At 42.0% G+C, this 13,786-nt stretch overlaps 1 protein-coding gene across 1 annotated transcript in view; it reads left to right on the forward strand.

The window, feature by feature from the left end:
* Positions 1–13,786, forward strand: part of LOC124555287 (pyruvate dehydrogenase (acetyl-transferring) kinase, mitochondrial) — a 372,705-nt gene that overhangs the window by 332,365 nt on the left and 26,554 nt on the right. Inside the window, exon 4 of the mRNA XM_047129160.1 lies at positions 6,830–7,000. Coding sequence (XP_046985116.1) covers positions 6,830–7,000 — 171 coding nt within the window. The remainder of the gene's footprint in view (positions 1–6,829; positions 7,001–13,786) is intronic.

Here is a 13,786-nt window from a genome sequence, read left to right on the forward strand (position 1 = left end):
ACTGGGTAATACGTAATTCCCAGCCCCAGGTTGACAGATAGGTTCGCACGTATCCCCTGGTACAGCTCAGGCACAGGGAGGGGTAATTGCCTGAGTGCTACCTTCCCAAACTGCTGATTGGTCCCTCTGTCAGGTGTTCGGGAAGTATGACCTGAGGTGTGAACATCACCTATGGTTGGTGTGCCCCCTTCTGCAGGGGGGGGGGGGGGGCAGTTGGAAGGAGTGAACCATCGGAGACACTGGCAATCGTGGGTAATTTGCTCACAATGAGCCAGTCATATTCTTCACAGTCAATGTCTATTAAACGTAAACAGAATGAGGCTAATAATTCAAAGCTGCACCATGGTTCTTTGTGATTTCACATACTGGAGACAGTCAGTCCTCTGTTATGGTAAATCCATTTATTATTCAGATAGGTGTTGAAGCAGTTGATGACTCTGTGAAATCTTGCTCTTGTTTATGCAATGGCACTTTGCTTTTGGAGACTTCTTCTGAATCTCAACCACAACGACTGCTTCCAGCTTCACTCCTCCATGGCTATCCTGTTTGTGTCAGGGCCCATTGAATGCTGAAGTCTTCCCATGGTGTTATTTACACTAAGCTGCTCAATGGTCTGACTGATGTATAAATTCAGACATAGCTCCCTGATCAGGGTGTCATTGCAGTCCATTGGGTGATGAAAAAGGTAGATGCATCTGTAGCACCCACATGCACTCTTTTACTCACTTTTGATAGAGTGGTGCTTCTGTCAAAGATCAAAGCAGGTTACGAAGTTATTGCAGTACGACCATACGTTCTGAACTCATTGCATTGCTAGTGTCATAATTACAGCCACACTTGAATGTCCTGTCAACACCCAGCCAAAAGTGTAACCTGTGGTAGGGATGCTCGCAAGGGTGATTGTTTGACTCCTTCTGCCCACTGTATCAACTGCAATGGTGACCATGCTGCCTCCTTCTGAGATTGTCCATGTATCTTGATGAGCAGGCTGTCCAGGAGATCCGGGTGAAGGAAAGAGTACCATACCTGGTCGCTTGCAAGTTGTTGGCTAATTGGAAACCCTGCATTCTACTATCTGGCACTTACAGTACTGTTCTTACTACATCTCACTCCACAGAGGACATGGTCACGCAGACATGCAACCTCAAATTCAGCACTGCAGTTGTAAAATTGCCTAGTGTCATGTTGTTGTCCTCACCTCCTTCTCCAGCTGTGCAACAAGCCACCAAACCTCCGCCTCATCTGGCAAACTCATTTGCCACACAGCTGGCAGGCTGGAAAGGACTGAAAGAATACTCCTGTGAAGACTTCCTACATCCCTCCAGCCAACAAACATCTGTGTCTTCTTCTGCCAACTGGAAAGGGTCCAAGAAGTCAAACAAAGGCAAAATGTCTTCTCCTTCACTGACTTGGAGCTTCTCTTTGACAGTGTTGTCACATGATACCCTCGCCTGACCAACCTTCGTGTCACCTGTGCACACCGCCAGCCATTTTTCCACTTTTGAATTCCACTTACAGACAGAAGCAGAATGCGTCTGTAGATCTCATGGAGCAGGATCCTCCAGTCTCTGCACCCTGTAGCAGTTAAGTCTTTGAAAGCTGTCACTCGGCAGCCACCAAGGTGACACTGGCTCATTTTTTTCTCTCCTCCTATTTACTTGTCAAGACTCTCCTCCAATGGAACATTCTTGACCTTCTTCTGAGGACAGCATTCCATCTCATGGGGGAGTCATGCCGCTCATCCAGGATAATGATCACAGTCAACCCATCTCCCTGACTACCCAGCTTCAAGCTGTTGCAGTGCGCGTTTTCCTTCCAAACTTGACCTTTCCCCTTGCTACCATTTACATTCCTCTGTCATTCGATGTCACCAGGGCAGACTTCCTCCAGTTTATTGGGTAGCTCCCTCACGCCTTTCTGACTTTAATGCACACCATCCCCTTTGGGGTTCTCCCAGAACCTATCAGAGGGGTGCCCTCTTGGCTGACCTGCTCAGTCAACTTAACCTCATCTGCCTTAGCATGGGAGCACCCACATTCCTTTCACACTCCAGGTACACCTGTTCCTATATGGACCTCTCCTTCTACACTGCCCAGCTTGCCCATCATCTCGAGTGGTCCATTCTCTCTGACACATACTTGAGTGACCATTTCCCATGCGCTATCCCTTTACTGACTCGTATCCAAACTACGTGCAAACCCAAATCACAACTTTCTAAGATTGACTGTAGACCTTACTCCTCCCTAGCGATGAACAACATTCCTGAGTTGTGATGACCAGGTAGAATATTTCATAAATGTTTTCCTAACCACCACAGAACATTCCATTCCTCACACTTCCTCTTTACCGCACCATGTCCCAGTCACTTGGTGGACTGAGGTGTCCCACGACACAATTCGTGTGTGCATACATGCTCTCTGGGTTCTTAACCATCATCCTATGATGAGAAACTGCATTCATTATAAACAATTGTGTGTACAGTGTTGTTGCATTCTTTGGGATAGCAAAAAAGCTAGCTAGATTTCAGTCACTAGTTCTTTTAAAAGTTCTTCTCCCTCTTCCATTGTGTGGGCCAACCTCTGATGGCTCTCTGGGACCAAGGTTTGTTCCCAATTTCCAGCCTGTCAGTAGCAGGCGACATTATAGTGGACCCTACTGCTATCTCCAACGCCTTGGACTGCTATTTTGCAGAGATTTTGAGCTGCGCCCACTATCACCCTGCCTTCCTCTATTGGAAACGAGTTGAGGAAGATTGGGCGATACCCTTGCCTTCTCACAATCATGAGTGCTACACTGCCCCTTTTACTACGAGGGAGCTAGATTATGCTCTCACTTCATCCTGATCCTTTGCTCCAGGGCCAGATGATGTTCACATTCAGATGTTGGAGAATATTTCTCTTAAGGGCAAGCAAATTGTCCTTGATATGTACTATCACATCTGGGAGAGGGCAAATTTCCCAGACACTGTCATGAAGCCACTGTCGTACACATACCTGAGGCCGGTAAGGACAAACACCTTCCTTGCGGCTACTGCCCCATTTCTCTACCAGCTGTGTTCGTGGAACGTATGATTCATGCCTGGCTGGTGTGGTGGCTTGAGTCTTGCAATTTACTGACCACTGCATAATGTTGATTTAGAGCATGTCATTCTGCAGTTGACAATCTCATCGCTTTGTCAACCAATGTCATGAGTAGTTTTCAGTGGAAATACCAGACTGTGGCATCCCCCCCCCCCCCCCTCCAAACTGGAGAAAGCCTAAGAGGAGGATTGATATCCTCCATATGCTCTATGTGTGGAGCTTCCGTGGCCGCATGCTGCATTTCCTTCAGGAATTTTTAAAAGAGAGGTTTCAAGGTATGTGTGGGTTCTGCCTTGTTGGACACCTTTATCCAGGAGAACAGTGTGCCTCAGGGTTCTGTCCTGAGTGTCATCCTCTTTGCTATTGCCATTAACCCTATTATGGCTTGCCTCCCACCGGGCATCTCCAGCTCCCTTTTTGTTGATGATTTTGTGATCCGTTGCAGTTCTCCACAGACTTGTCTCCTCGAGTGGTGTCCTCTGTGATGTCTCAATTGTCTTTATGCATGGAGTACTGAAAATGGCTTTAGGTTTTCAACTGACAAATCTGTTTATGTTAATTTCTGGCAGAGCAGTTGGTTTTTTCCACTGTCTTTACATCTTGGGCCTGTTGCTCTTTCATTCATTGAAACTACGAAATTCCTGGGGCTCATACTCGATAGGAAACTTTCTTGGTCCTGGCATTTGTCTTACCTGGCTGCCCACTGTCCCTCGATGTCCTACGTGTCCCCAGCGGTACATCCTGGGGAGCAAATCGGATCTCCCTCCTCTATTTGTACTGGTCCCTTGCTCTTTCAAAACTAGACTACGGGAGTCTCATTTATGCATCTGGACATCTGTCCCTCTTATGTTGTCCCACTACTATCCACCATCACGTCACCTGTTGGGCCACTGGCACCTTTTACACTAGACTGGTTGACTCAATACTATCCACCATATTGTGGTATCCGTTTGGCCACTGGTGCCTTTTACACTAGTCTGGTTGAGAGTCTGTATGCAAAAACTGTGAACAACCACTGTCATACCGCCATGACTTTCTCCTCAGCAGATATGCATGCCACTTGTCTGCTATGCCTGGCAACCCGTCCTATGCCTCCTTCTTTGATGACGTCAATGATTGCCAGTATGGGGTGTGTCCATCTTCTCTGCTACCTCCTGGAATTCAGTTTCAGCTCTTGCTCCAGCAATTTAACTTCACACTACCTGCCACTTTCCTGATGGGTATGAGCCCTTCACCACCTTGTCTTTGTTTGGTGGCCCGTGTTCACCGTGGGCTTCATTCGCTTCCTAAGGACACTACTCCAGCCTCACTCTATCACCATAAGTTTCAAGACCTTGACACAGAACTTCACTTCTGTGTACACTGATGGCTCTCACTGACTGGTGTCGGATGTGCCTTCATCATTGTCAGTGATGATTTTCAGTATCGGCTTCTGGAATACTACTTATTATTTACAGAAGAGCTCTTTGTCCTGTATCAGGCCATGCAGTACATCAGGTGACACAGGCTTTTGAATTGTGTCATCTGCTATGACACTATGTACCCTTCAGGGCCCTGTGTGCTGTACACCGTCCGTCCCTTAGTGGAGTGGGTCCAGGAAAGCTGTCACTTGCTCACTCTTGATGGAGCCACTGTGATGTTTATGGGTTCCTGGTCATGCCAGTCTGATGGAAAACGAGGCTGCTGAAGCTGCAACCAAGGCTGCAGTCCTTGTACTTCAGCTCACTAATTCTTCCATTCCCTCTGATGATCTTTGTGTTGCTGTCTGTCAGCAGGTGGTGTCACTTTGGTATCGCCACTGGCCCTCCCTTCATGGGAGCAAGCTCTGGGGAATCAAGCCTATCCCAGTGGCTTGGCCGACCTTCTCTTGGCCCACTCAGCATGAGGAGATCATTTTGGCTAAGTTGCGTATTGAGCAGTGTCTTTTTAGCCATCGTCATTTGTTAAGTGGTGATCCCCAACCACTTTGTGCTCATTGCCTTCAACCTTTGATGGTTTGCCATTTATTGACCGAGTACCCTTTTTTAACCACTTATTTTCTCATTTGTGTTTGCCATCTGAGTTATCACCCATTTTGGAGAATTAAATGTGGTCTGTCGACTGCATTTTAGGTTTTATCTATTGTACCAGCATGGTAAAGGACATTTTATATTTAGTTTAAGACCTCTGTTCTTCTATTGTGTATTTTATGGATCTTTCTCTAAGTCCCTGTTTTTAGCTGTCTTTCCTTCTGTCTATTGGGCTTAACGTGTAGTTGTTTTTACCTCCTTTTTTTTGTCTTTGTATTCTATGTTTCTAACATGGGCGCGTATGACCTAGTTGTTTTTGCACCGTAAAACAAAACAAACAATTCAGACTGAAGATAACAACAACAGCAACAACAAAATCAGAATCATGAATGACTGTACACAGAAGTGCAGCATTGTCTTTTGTAGGTCACTATAGTATTAGAATCCTGATTAGGACATTGAAATGCAACAATTTTATAGGCAGTAATGTCGTCATCATGGTTCAAACCTGCTTCCAGCCATCCTGATTTAGGTTTCCCCTAATTTCCCTAAATCACTTCAGGCAAATGCCAGGATGGTTCCTTTGAAAGGGCACGGCCAATTTCCTACCCCATCCTTCCCTATTCCGAGCATGTACTCCATCTCTGATGATCTCATTATCAACAGGACATTAAACACTGATCTCATCCTCCTCCTTCTTTCACGGAAGAATACTAACTCGTGCCTTTGTTCATACTCGTATGTCTGTTTATGCTATTTGAAAGGTAACAGAAGAGGGCTATAATATCTCAAACTTTTGGCAAGATATAGTTGTTGAATCCTCACACTTGTCTTTGCCAGTTTATATATGATTTCTCTTATTTTTTGTTGATGAAGAGGTTTTTCTGGCACCAAAATTCTGGTAGAATGCAGTGACTGTTCTGCTGGATGTGTGGTTCCATGTTTTCCTATTATGTGAGCAATGACTAACTGCCTATGCTCAAGACTAGACTATAATCCTGTACATAATACAGGTTTATTCGTTCATAAAATAAAACAGCAACTAACTGCATTTGATAATGCTTTTTGTTCACATAAATAGTGCCATTACTGGTTTCAAATGGACAGGTTCCCTGGGGTGGGGGATAAAATGTGAAAACCAATGTAAACTACAATACAAAAATGTATCTTAATGTGAAACAGCCATCTGATGATGAACCTGTTGGCTTAAAACTGGTAAGAGTGCTATTTATGTGAGTAAATAGCATTACCAATAGTGGCTGGTTGCTGTTTCCTTCTCAGCAAGAATCAACCTGTATTTTGTACACAACCATGGTCTCAAAATGTCAGTTTTTGACAAAATTGCCTGTGCATAATGTTTCAACATACAGTAAATCTTTATCAGAAACACATTTTGTAAAACTGTGATAGCAATGTTGTGTTCTTCATTCATGGATCTTCAATAATATGTTGAAAACTAAACAAGGAAAGACTGCTCTTTAGTGAAGTAAGATACTGATTTTTAACTGTTGTACTTACTGTGCAAAATATGAATTTCATGTACACCTAAGAACTCTAATCTGATCTTCTGTATGGCCCGAATGAGTTACTATTGTGTGGTGGCTTTTTTAAGGGGGGGGGGGGGGGGAACTAAACATAACATAGGCTTTGTATTTATGACAGTTGAAGGGGAAAAGACAAACAATAAACAGGAATATGTGTAGATGTATTTATTGTTACTTTGCGTATTTTATGTTTCAGCTCTACTGTTTGGTGGCCAACTTGATGGTCAACTGAATAGTCGCCATATTGGTTGCATTGACCCACAGTGTGATCCAGTCAGTGTGGTTCAAGATGCTTATGAACATGCTCGATTCCTCTGTGACCAATATTATTTTGCTTCACCTGAGCTTATCATTCATCAACATAATGGTTAGTTGACTATGATCTGATTAAGGGTGACTTCTATGTACCAGTAACATAGATCATTTGCCAGTTACCTGTATTTTTGTTATCAAAAGTTTCTATTTCCTATTTTTGACACTGAATGACAACCTAAATGGAAAATATGATTTATATATAAGCCTCACTATGTAAATATTTCAGTTGGTGACAGCTAAAAGCGATGAATTGATGATGTTAGAGTGAATTTTCTTATCTAGTACTCTCAATATTGATCCAAAACATAAAAAAGTAAAAATGAAAGCCTGAAAACAAGTATGAGGACAGATAAAATAAAGAACCTCTTACTTGTAATATGAAGTGTGTGAATGTGTGGTAATCGAATTACTCCCCAAAACATAAAGAATACGTTAATATTATTTGATGACAGACGCTTTACTCTAAATGTAGAGAAATGAAGGGGAGGGCGAGAGAGAAAGTTACATGATGATATCAATTGTTGATTATTCATTTGTGGGCAATTTCACTTATTTGTTAAAACACCTTTGTAATAAAACTGTAAACCCAATATAGGGATGTTCTTCCTGAGAGTATGCTGCACATTGAACAGATGCATTGCTGCAGCTTGTATAATGGAGACTTACATCATTTCTGCACCTTCAGGTGTTAAAAAATTCACCCAACTGCTAGTGAAGATATTTAGCTCTGTACACCACCCCAACACATTGCTTTTCAGCACACTGTTTCTACTATCATCAAACTGATCTTATTCTACTAAATTCATGTGATTGTATGACTGATTTCTAGCGAAATGAATATGCAGTAAAAGTTGTTCAGCAAACTGAATTGTTATTCTTTTATGATGAGCACATTCATTGCTAAATTCATAGTTTGATCCTGATGTTGCTGACTCCACAATACACAGGCCCATCTCTGCATTGCCATGTGTGGGATACATACTGCTGTACACAAGGCATACACAAAAATTGTTCTAATCCTCCAGTACACAGTTTGTTAGGAAACTATTACATCTGCGTCTATGTGTGCATCTACATCTATACTCCAGAAACTACTGCAAAATACATGGCAGAGGGTACTTTGCATAATATCACTTATTAGGGCTTCTCTCCATTGCTTTTGCATACAGAGGATGGGAAGAATGATTCCTTAAACTCATGAAGCACATTGTAAATAGTTTAATCTTGTTTTTGTGCCCCCTATAGGAGTGATATGTAGGGAATTGTATGTTCTAGATTCTTCACATAAAACTGTTTCCTGGAACTTTGTAAGTAGGTTTTCTGTAATATGTTATCAAGTGTGTGCCAGTTCAGGTTTTTCACAATCTCTGTGAAGCTTCCCTGTGGGTCAATCAAACCTGTGGCCATTCATGCTGCCCTTCTCTGTAGCCATTCAATATCTTGTGTTAGTTCTATTTGATATTGATCCCTCACACTTCAGAAATATCAGAGTATAGATCACAGGGGAGTTTTCTAAACAGTTTCCCTGGCAGAGTGATTGAATTTTCCCAATTTCCTGTCAACAAACTGAAGTTTGCCACCTGCTTTACAACTAGCTTATGTGATCATTCCCTTCCATATCCATACAAATTGTTGCGCCCATATATTTGTATGAATTGTCTGCATTCCAGCTGTGACTCACCGATGTTTTAGTGGTAGGATGCTACTAGGTGCATGCAACGTATAACACCTCAAGTTGTTTTCAGAGGACTGGTAACAGATGGAAACAGCTGGTTAGTTTTAAAATATGTATATACATATTGGGAATATGTGACAGAGATGGCAGAAGCATACAATACACAGAACTCTAGTGGCAGCAATGAGAGTGAGGACTGTTTTGATATTTAAAGTGGCAGCATTTCACTACAAGAACAGTGTGTAATCATTCATTTTCTCCATTTGTGTGGTGTGACACTGATTCGAATTCCTCACCAGCTGAGTAAGACATGTGGTGATGGTGTCATGGATGTGTGTTATTGGTGCTGATGGGTGCAACAGTTCAAAGAAGGTGGAAAATCATGTGGCAGCAAACAAGACATCTCAGGCTTGCTGGTCTGACAATAGTGTCAAGTGAATGTAGAAAGTTGTTTTGGAGGATTGCTGAATGAGTGTGGATCACATCACCTCCAAAGTTGACATTTCCATTGGGGCCTGTGCACACAGTCCTGCATGAAGACGTAAACCTGCATGAAGACGTAAAATGCTAAAAGTGACCTCCAGGTGTGTGCCAATAGATGACCGCAAGGCTGTGCATGTGGCATGTTGCCAGGTGATGTTGATGCAAGATGACAGCATGAATGGGACTTCCTTTTCATCAGTTGGGACAATGGATGAGACAGCAGTCTCAAAATTGGAGTGCCTGTTAGTCTAATGGAAACACACATTTACACACACAACCACCACAAAAAAAGGAAAAAAATGGGTAAGGACCAGTGCTGAAAAAATGATGGTGGCCATATTCTGAGGCAGTAATGGCATAATACTTGCTCGTTATGTTCCAAACGGCAGTATGGTGACAGGTGCATCCTACCCAGATGTTTTGAAGAACAAGTTCCTTCCAGCATTCCATGAAAAATGGTCAGAAAAGACTGCACCAAGACAATGGACCCGCACACTGGATGAACACAATGCTGCGGTTTCTTCATGACAACTCTGAAGTGATTTCTCATGTTCCCTTCTCACCTGAACTGGTTCCTAGTGACTTTTGTCTATTTCCAATGATGAAAGGTACTCTCTGTGGATGCGCATGCACTAGCCATGCTGCTGTTGCATCAGTGATTTTCCAGTGGTCAAAGCAGATGCCTAAATAAATGTTTTCAGCAGCCATGGAATAATGGTGTTTCAAAATTTTCATGTGATTAGTTTGCGATAAATAAAATTAGTCATTATAACTTGAAAGCACCTTGTACTAGTCTGCATTTTGTGAAGTGAACAATTTTACATTTCTTATGTTTAAAGTAAGTTGCCAATCTTTGCAGCATTTTGAAATCGTATTAAGAACAGATTGAAGCTGAGGAAACTGCAAAAAGGTGGGAATTTAAGGAGATGGTACCTGGATAAACTGAAAGAACTAGAGGTTGTACAGAGTTTCAGGGAGAGCATAAGGGAACAATTGACAGGAATGGGGGAAAGAAATACAGTAGAAGAAGAATGGGTAGCTTTGAGGGATCAAATAGTGAAGGCAGCAGAGGATCAAATAGGTAAAAAGACGAGGTCTAGCAGAAACCCTTGGGTAACAGAGGAAATATTGAATTTAATTGATGAAAGGAGAAAACATAAAAATTCAGTAAATGAAGCAGGCAAAAAGGAATACAAACGTCTCAAAAATGAGATCGACAGGAAGTGCAAAATGGCTAAGCAGGGATGGCTACAGGACAAATGTAAGGATGTAGAGGCTTATCTCATTAGAGGTAAGATAGATACTGCCTACATGAAAATTAAAGAGACCTTTGGAGAAAGGAGAACCACTTGCATGAATATCAAGAGCTCAGATGGAAAACCAGTTCTAAGCAAAGAAGGGAAAGCAGAAAGGTGGAAGGAGTATACAGAGGGTTTATACAAGGGCGATGTACTTGAGGACAATATTATGGAAATGGAAGAGGATGTAGATGAAGATAAAATGGGAAATATGATACTGCGTGAAGAGTTTGACAGAGCACTGAAAGATCTGAGACGAAACAAGGCCCCTGGAGTAGACAACATTCCGTTAGAACTACTGACAGCCTTGGGAGAGCCAGTCCTGACAAAACTCTACTATCTGGTGAGCAAGATGTATGAGACAGGTGAAATTCCCTCAGACTTCAAGAAGAATATAATAATTCCAATCCCAAAGAAAGCAGGTGTTGACAGATGTGAAAATTACCGAACTATCAGTTTAATAAGTCACAGCTGCAAAATACTAACGCAAATTCTTTACAGACGAATGGAAAAACTTATTGAAGCCAACCTCGGGGAAGATCAGCTTGGATTCCATAGAAATGTTGGAATACGTGAGGCAATACTGACCTTACGACTTATCTTAGAAGAAAGATTAAGGAAAGGCAAACCTATGTTTCTAGCATTTGTAGACTTAGAGAAAGCTTTTGACAATGTTGACTGGAATACTCTCTTTCAAATTCTGAAGGTGGCAGGGGTAAAATATAGGGAGCGAAAGGCTATTCACAATCTGTACAGAAAGCAGATGGCAGTTATAAGAGTTGAGGGGCATGAAAGGGAAGCAGTGGTTGGGAAGGGAGTGAGACAGAGTTGTAGCCTATCCCCAATGTTATTCAATCTGTACATTGAGCAAGCAATAAAGGAAACAAAAGAAAAATTTGGAGTAGGTATTAAAATTCATGGAGAAGAAATAAAAACTTTGAGGTTCGCCGATGACATTGTAATTCTTTCAAAGACAGCAAAGGACTTGGAAGAGCAGTTGAATGGAATGGACAGTGTCTTGAAAGGAGGGTATAAGATGAACATCAACAAAAGCAAAACGAGGATAATGGAATGTAGTTGAATTAAATCAGGTGATGCTGAGGGAATTAGATTAGGAAATGATACACTTAAAGTAGTAAAGGAGTTTTCCTATTTGGGGAGCAAAATAACTGATGGTGGTCAAAGTAGAGAGGATATAAAATGTAGACTGGCAATTGCAAGGAAAGAGTTTCTGAAGAAGAGAAATTTGTTAACATCGAGTATAGATTTAAATGTCAGGAAGTCATTTCTGAAAGTATTTGTATGGAATGTAGCCATGTATGGAACTGAAACATGGACGATAAATAGTTGACACAAGAAGAGAATAGAAGCTTTTGAAATGTGGTGCTACAGAAGAATGCTGAAGATTAGATGGGTAGATCACATAACTAATGAGGAGGTATTGAATAGAATAGGGGAGAAGAGGAGTTTGTGGCACAACTTGACAAGAAGAAGGGACTGGTTGGTAGGCCATGTTCTGAAGCATCAAGGGATCACAAATTTAGCATTGGAGGGTAGCGCGTGGAGGGTAAAAATCGTAGAGGGAGACCAAGAGATGAATACACTAAGCAGATTCAGAAGGATATAGGCTGCTGTAGGTACTGGGAGATGAAGAAGCTTGCACAGGATAGAGTAGCATGGAGAGCTGCATCAAACCAGTCTCAGGACTGAAGACCACAACAACAAACATTAAGAACAGACAGAAAATTTGTGGAGCTTTCTTTCAGACAGTACTATATTATAGATAACTACATCATCTCCAAAGAGTCTGAGGCTATTATTAATGTCGTTTACTCATTGATATACATCATGAACAGCAAGGGTCCCAATTCACTTGTAGGGGAATGCATGAAGTTGTTTCTGTGTCCATGAATATCTCCTCATTCTAGATGACATACTGTGTCAATACAGTCACAAATTTTGCTTGATAACCTGTATGTTCTTTCTTTGGCTAATAAGCATTGGTGTAGTACTGAACTGAATGCTTTTTGGTAGTTAAGAAATGCTGCACCTATCAGATTGCCCGAATCCCTGGTCTTCAGTATGTCACATGAGATTTGTGTGCATGATTTTTACATGATCAATGTTTTCAGAATCCATGCTGATTGGCATGGAGCATATTATTTTATTAAAGATACCTTATTATGCTTGAGCTCAGTATATGTTCTAAGATTCTACAATAAACAGATTGTAAAATATTGTACAGTAGTTTTATGGATCGCTTCTGCTACCTTTCTTGCAGTCAGGTGTGACCTGTGCTTTCTTTCAACTACTGGGAACAGTTTTCTGTTTGAGGAATCTATCACATATTATGGTCAAAAGAGAGGTTAACTCAGTTGCAAATCATACATAGTTACTGATATGGAATCCATTGAGCCTAGAGCTTTGTTCAGTTTTAGCAATGTTACTGGTTTTTCAACACCGTAGACACTACTATCTCTTTTAATCATCTTTGCATCTGTGTAAGAATCATACTGGGTGACTTTAATTTGTACCTTTCTGAGAAGTGCTGTCTTGGCTGACCACCTCAATCAACTAAATCTCACCTGCCTTAACACTGGAGCACCCATGTTCCTTTCTGACTCCATGCAGACCTATTCCCATTTACACCTCTCCTTTTGCCCTGCCCAGCTTTCATGTTGCCTTGCGTGGTCTATTCTCTCTGACACATACTCAAGTGACTATTTTCTGTGTGCTATCCATTTGCTGACTCCTACCCCACCTGTGCAAACGTGAATGGCAGCTTTCTAAGGCCAACTGGAGGCTTTACTCCTATCTGGCAACCTTTGACAAAAAGCTTTCTCCAGTTTTAGTGACCAGGTAGAATAGCTTACAAACATCATCCTTACTGCCACAGAACATTCCTCACACATCGTTTTTACCGTGCCATGTCCAAATCCTTTGGTGGACTGAGGCATGCCATGACACAATTCATGTGTTGAAATGTGCTCTCTGCATTTTTAACCATCACCCTATGATGGCGAACTGCATTTGTTATAAATAGTTGTGTGTGCAATGTTGTCATAGTCTTTGGGGTAGCAAAAAAGCTATCTGGATTTCCTTTAGTAGTTCATTTAACAGCCCCACTCTCTTCCGTCATGTGGGCTAACCTCTGACAGTTCTCTGGGACCAGGGTCCATTCCTCAATTTCCAGCCTGACTGCAGCAGATGCTGTCATAGTGGACCCTATTGCTATCTCCAACACCTTGGGTTGCTATTTTGCAGAGATTTCGAGCTCCTCCTACTATCACCCTACCTTCCTCCATTGGGAACATATGGAGGGGGCTGAGTTGATACCCTTGTCTTCTCACAATCATGAGTGCTACAATGCTGCTTCCACTAT

The sequence above is a fragment of the Schistocerca americana genome, chromosome X, assembly GCF_021461395.2.
Source record: "Schistocerca americana isolate TAMUIC-IGC-003095 chromosome X, iqSchAmer2.1, whole genome shotgun sequence".
Taxonomy (NCBI): Eukaryota; Metazoa; Arthropoda; class Insecta; order Orthoptera; family Acrididae; genus Schistocerca; species Schistocerca americana.